Genomic DNA, 6,432 nt, shown 5'->3' on the forward strand with positions numbered 1-6,432 from the left:
GTTACCATTGCCATGCATTATACGACTGATAGACTGCAACGGCTGGAGTTAAAAATCATCAAATGTGTTCTACTGAAGAAACAAAGTCACCTACATCTTGGATGCCCTGGGGGTAAGCAGATAAACATCACATTTTCATTTTTGGGTGAACTATCCCTTTAACACTAAGGACTTTTTTAACAGCTCCATTTCTTTTAAGAATACTTAACATTTAGGTATAAAATTCACAAATTTTTGTTTATGAATGTAATATTTACCATGCAAAATGTAAATGTTTACAACATATTTAAACATTTTGCTTTTGTGTGTGTAAGAACATATAACATCTTTTAAAGATAATTTATAATTAACATTTCTTGGGGCAAATAGAAAAAAGCTAACATCAGACCAAAATTTCAAAGATAAATCACAGCTGTAAAACAAATGACCCAAGTCTTCCTCGTGTACATTACAAAAAGTGCATTTGTTGTCAATATCCATGAATTTTGATAAGACAGCTTTACATGGGTAGATTTTGTGGAGTATTTTAAAGTGTACCTCTTTAACTTTATTCAACATGCAAAATTGATATGGATTTAACCATGCTTCTTTCCAATGAATATCAGAAATCTGCGCATTCCAAAATTCCTGCAAATTCCCCTCTTGGAGAGATTTTATGATTGGATTGAAAGATTAATCTAATATTTTTATTATTACAGGAATGAGAAAATAGTTTAATACCATCAGCTATTAACTCAGGAAGTTTCCTTTCGTGACTTCCAAAAATGAGGTGACTTTTCATTATGTGTATTAATCCGTTTGGAATGGCTTTTACAACTTTCTGAAACTCTTTAAATGGAATGGGGAAATTATAGAAAGACATAAATTCTTCATAAGACAACAAGTTTCCACTTTTATCAAACAGATCCATAACAAAGTATATATTTTTTTCAAACCAATTACACAAAACTAAAGACTTATTCCTAGAGGTAATGAGACAATTGTTCCAAAGAAGCATTTTGTGAGGAGAGAAATTATGATGAAAACAAATTTTCCAAGCCAATAACGCTTGCTGATAAAATTTTGAAAGTTGAATTGGTAATTTCCCAGGCAGGTAGTTACATCTTAATAGAAAAGATAAGCCTCCAAGCTTTTTGAAGATGAACTGCGGAATAAAGAACCATATTGAGTTTTCATTTCTTTGAAAATTTCTTAACCAGTTTAATTTAAAAGTATTATTAATATTAAAAAAATCTAACATCTCTAACCCACCATCAGCTCTTTTGCCTGATAAAATGTCCTTTTTTTAATTTGTAAGATTTATTTTTCCAAAATAAAATCCAGGAAGGTTTTATTAATTTCTTTGGCAATTTCATCACTGACATGGAGGGAGCGAGTTGGATAAACAAATCTGGAAAGGCCCTCAGCTTTGGAAAGCAAAACTCTCCCAAAAATTGAAAATTATTGATAAACTAAGACCTAAACTTGCGGTGGTGATGACGTCAATAACCCGCGCCATGCAAAAGGTCTGAAGGTACTTTCGAAAGTAATTTAAAATAATATTCTTAATATCATTAACGCTGTTTTTACCTTGGAAGAATTACATTTGGTTTTATAGGATTATGTTGAATTTATTGCTTCCTTTTAATCTGTAGGCCAATAGCGATTAAGAGTATGGCTCGCCTTTATGCGGAACAGCCAGCTTTCGCCAAACCTTTTGGAACGCCCCCTACCTTTCGTTTCACCAATGAGAAACCTTTTGGAACGCCCCCTACCTTTCGTTTCACCAATGAGAAACCTTTTAGAACGCCCCCTACCTTTCATTTCACCAATGAGAAACCTTTCGGCATGCCCATTGCTCCAAGCTGCAGCTACCCCTACTAGTGGAAAAGGGTGAAGGTGCTCAGTAGTGCTGATAAAATACAAAAAGCTTGTTCAAACAAATTCATTATGTTATTGTGCTCAATATGAAACATTTTTAGATGCTTTTATTGAATTAAAATTGGATTTTGTGCATAAAATAAATGGTTCAAAATTAAACTTACCATTGGAAGTTGCTTATCAAGGCCTTTAGATGGTGCTGCAGCTATTATTTGAGACCTATTTCTAGCCTATAGATACAAGATTTGTTTAAGGCCATCATTATTAAACAAAATAATCATTAACATAGGTATTTTTACAAAAGTGCAGGTTTTTCTAAACATGTTCACATAAATGACAGCTGTAAACACAGTTTTGATAGTTAGTCAGCAAAGCCAAAATACTTTAAAAATCTGTCTACTCCTACTGTCTACTAAAAAGTTAGTTTGAGTTCCTCTGAACAGGTTTGTAATTGCCATTTTCTCTTTCTGTCACAAACTGAATAGCAGACAGGCATACAGAGAGAAAAGACATGTTACAGACATGCACAAAAACTTAAAGGGCTCATGTAAAATATTTTTAGATTTTATTTTCTGATATGCACAAAAAGGATTAATTAATTTATTATTTCCTTATTATTTTATTTTATTGCACCAAAAATAGTTTTAGTTTAGTTTTTAATTTTTTCTGTCCCTTAAAATGACATTTTGTCTAAGTCTTTAGTGTAAACACCATTTTTGCCTGCGAGTGTCAGCACTTCGCTACATTTATTTTCACAATTTGCTGATTTGCTTTAATCTAAAATTGTATTCCTCCTGAACACGCCCTTTAACTACATACTGTTCAGTGTTGTTTAGTAGGCCTATGCATGTAAAATACTATAGTAAACATTATTTACAATACTTTACTCTGCAGGAAGGTTCAGTTGAGTCTGAATCACACAGTAAATTCATCCTCAGTTGCAGCAGGCAGACTTTTTGGTCACAGGTGGCTCTTTTTTATTGGTGGCCCCAACCGTTAACCCGTGCCAGTCATCTCGGGTGGGTATTTTGCCTTGCTGGAAGAGGGTGTATATGCCTCTGGTCAAGGTCTCAAACGCCTCGCTGACGTTAATGTTCTCTTTTGTAGACACCTCAAGGTAAGCCAGCATGTTGAGTTTTTTAGCCAGAGCTTCTCCTTCACTCTTCCTGACCTGTCGGCCCACGGCCAGATCACATTTGTGACCCACGAGCACGAAGAACATCGGGTTCGGTTTCACATAGTCAAGGACTTCCTGATGCCAGCTGGCCACACGGTCAAACGTCTGTCGCTGCGAGACGTCCAACATCAGGATGCAGCCCACAGAGTTCCTCATGTAAGACTTACATATGGACCTGCAGGAAAAAGGGTCGCAGGAAAAAGGGTCAAAGTCATGTGTGTTGGGAAACTGAGCAACTCTTAACTCCACTGAATATTTTAGGGTGGGTTTAAAATAAAATAAATTTTATTTTATTGTCATTTTATTTCTGCATTGAAACAAACTTTAAAGTCTTGGCAATAGCAACGTACTGAATATTTTCACAGTTATTAGCAGGGAGAAAATATATATATATATATATATATATATTGATAATTTAATGCAGGTTGACACTGCTCTTTATTGACACTGATTTATAAAGAACACCTCTTTTTTGAAATATGAAATATGCAAGTATGAAATATGGTCGAAGTAAACAGCCATTTCCCACAACATACTTTTATGCCTTTATGCTTTTTCTTTTAATTTTCCTTTTATGGCAAAATTTAAACAATAAAACCAGAAAATAATACATTAAAATAGTGATTATGTTTTTGCTCTGATAAAATATGACAACATTACAAAAAGTTGAATTCCTAAAATGATAATTTAGCAAGAGCTGTAAAGATCTGCATGGACAACAGAAGGTTGCCTGTAATTTATATTATTTAAAATTGTTTTTAAATAAAAAAAAAACAAAAAAAAAAACATTATTATTAAAATAGTGATATTTTTAAAATAGTCAAATATATTATATAATATTTAAAATAGTGGAATAAAATTTAACACAAAATCTGCCATTTATTAGAAATACTCTTATCCAGAGAGCAGTTCAACCTTTAATTTCAAATCTGCCTTTATTATATTATAACGACTCTTGTCTTATCTGTGTGTTTTATTGTGTACCGTAAAATGCTGACACTGAAATTGAAGTTTGGAGGATAACATTTTTTAATTTTAAGAATTTTAAAAACTGGCCCTGGTTGTCCCATTTCTATAATTTATAATCTGCAGGTTAACAAGTCTCAAAAAGAAAGAAATTACAATAAAATAACATCAATAAGCATAGAGTCGACTCGTGTGCATTAGGTTTCATTGACAAACACTCACCTAAACCTCTCCTGTCCTGCTGTGTCCCACAGAAGCAGTTTGATCACAACATCAGGGTCAAAGTTCATGTTATGCACCTTGAAATCGATTCCCAGTGGAGACTGATGGGATTCATCAAACGTTCCTTCAGTGAAGCGATGCAGAAGAGATGATTTCCCTACGGCCGAGTCTCCGAGAATGACGATCCCGAATCTGAAGTTCCACGGCTCCTGCATGGCGAGTGGCTCGTGTCACGATCTCTGTCAGTGTCTCAAAACTCAGCGCAAGTCTTTGCTGTAGGCCTTACGCTCTGGTGACTGAACAAACAGGTTAAATAGTACAAAGAGGGAGAGGTTTAGAGTAATGATGCATACACACCTATTTCATACCAATAGCTGCCTGTGAAAACGGGGCATTGTAAACAACAGAAACAGTATGTGTGAGAGGGCGTGATATGTGCTGCATACTGTTATGAAATATGATTGTCAGTGCATTTACTGTATGTCTGGAACAGATGCTGCAGGATATGTTTAATTAGTTTAAATAATCTAATTAGTGTTTGATCACAACACTAACATTAAATGTGAACAGTAATAGTAATAGTAACAGTATTATAATTAAGTATAATATTTGTGGCTGTTCCTGACCTTCTGTGAACTTTCCCCTCAGGCTCCGAGATCTCAAACAGAAAAACTCACAGAAAAAAAAACAGTGTTCATCTTTGGGAAAACCGGTTTGAACTGTTGGCAGTATTTTGTTAATAATGGTTATGGTGTTTTTGCTCTGATAAAATATGACAACCGACATGTTAGAAAGGTTTTAATAATACTAATACTTAGTGGCAACTGCAGAAGGTTTTTAGTTTCACACTGCAAAAAAATAAAAAATATAATGCGTTGAACCACTATATAATGCTATTATAATACTATAAACCTACCGGTCCGCGAGAATATTTTCCAAACATAACCGGTCCATGGTGTAAAAAAGGTTGGGAGACCCCTGTATTAAAGCACTCACAATCATTCATGTAAGATAAAACTGTGTGCTGCGTTAGCACAGGGAGAACCGGCGAGAGTTGATGTTCATCTTGGTGACCCCGATGACCTTGAGCGACTCTGAGAGGCCTAATCCAGGAGACATGGGGACGTCACACAGGTCAGACATATCGTCCCGCTCCTCCAGCTCAAGCGTGGCGTCGTTCAGCATCCTGCGGTGTTGGTTACACGTCTGCACGATTCTCAGGCTGTTGATGTCACTGCGCAGGCGCATTAGCTGACGCGCGAGCTGCTGGTCCTGCAAACGCATCTCTGCCTGCGACAGAAGGGTAAAAACACACAGTTAAAGCCTTCCCTGGATCCTGTATATGTAATGCATTTTATTGTGTGGCATCTGCAGCACTTATGGCAGTAAAACTAATAATTGTTTCCAAACAGGTTTCCTGAACTCTCCAGCCTTCTCTTCGGTCAGAATCTGCTTTTGTTTAGCAAACAGGTTGAAACTGATGTTGACATTTCAAGCTGCTTAAACTAGTGGTGTAGATTTTTATTTATATCTGTGGATTTTTTTCCCAAATGATTCAACAAAAAAAAAAAAATTTATTTCAGTGCTATTTACATTGTTACACCAGCAGGTGGTGCCGTCAAATGTCCATGAATCAGTGATTCATTAAAAATTGTCAAAATATAAAAATGCTGATCCAAATAAATCATAGTAACAATAAAAATATTAATAATAAAAATTGACTTTTTTTTAACAAATTCAGGTTCATTAAACAATGTTACAATGTAAATGGCCACTGATATAACAAATCTGGGGGGAAAATGGTGAATCGTTTAGATATATAAATGCGAACAAATAAAGTTAAAATAAAAAAAATAAAAATCCTTTTATTATTATTATTATTGTTAAACTATAATAAACTACATTAACATTAAACTACAATAATAATAATAATAAAAGGGTTTTTAAAATTTATACAAATAAAAAAATCTTAATAAATGAAAATATAAATAAATAAATCTGCTTTGTCGTCATTGTGGGTAAATGCATATTAAATATATTTTATATATATATTTAAAAATAAAAAAATTACACAATGAAACAAAATGTATATATAAGATTATTTATACATTAAGTATTTTATATATCTGTTTTCACACACACAAACATATATATAAACAGTTATAATTTTTTATGTATTTTTAATACTATGTATATATATATATATA

The 6,432-nt window shown here is 33.8% G+C and overlaps 2 protein-coding genes across 3 annotated transcripts in view; both read right to left on the reverse strand.

Moving 5' to 3' along the window:
- Window positions 1-2,500: 2,500 nt before the first annotated feature.
- Window positions 2,501-4,689, reverse strand: LOC107552089 (ras-related protein Rab-39A-like). The gene is made up of 2 exons (XM_016233918.1): window positions 4,226-4,689; window positions 2,501-3,212 (listed from the first exon to the last, which is right to left on the reverse strand). The coding sequence occupies exons 1-2, from the start codon at window positions 4,438-4,440 to the stop codon at window positions 2,795-2,797; spliced, it is 633 nt and encodes a 210-aa protein (XP_016089404.1). The 5' UTR covers window positions 4,441-4,689; the 3' UTR covers window positions 2,501-2,794.
- Window positions 4,690-5,078: 389 nt separating this feature from the next.
- The window catches only part of LOC107552091 (protein FAM167A-like), a 4,877-nt gene continuing 3,523 nt past the window's right edge, over window positions 5,079-6,432 (reverse strand). For both annotated transcript variants that reach the window (XM_016233920.1, XM_016233919.1), the window contains one exon: window positions 5,079-5,515. In XM_016233920.1, coding sequence (XP_016089406.1) covers window positions 5,255-5,515 — 261 coding nt within the window. In that variant the 3' untranslated portion in view covers window positions 5,079-5,254. The remainder of the gene's footprint in view (window positions 5,516-6,432) is intronic.

This window comes from Sinocyclocheilus grahami, unplaced genomic scaffold (assembly GCF_001515645.1).
Source record: "Sinocyclocheilus grahami isolate Dianchi unplaced genomic scaffold, SAMN03320097.WGS_v1.1 scaffold440.1, whole genome shotgun sequence".
In the NCBI taxonomy this organism is placed as follows: domain Eukaryota; kingdom Metazoa; phylum Chordata; class Actinopteri; order Cypriniformes; family Cyprinidae; genus Sinocyclocheilus; species Sinocyclocheilus grahami.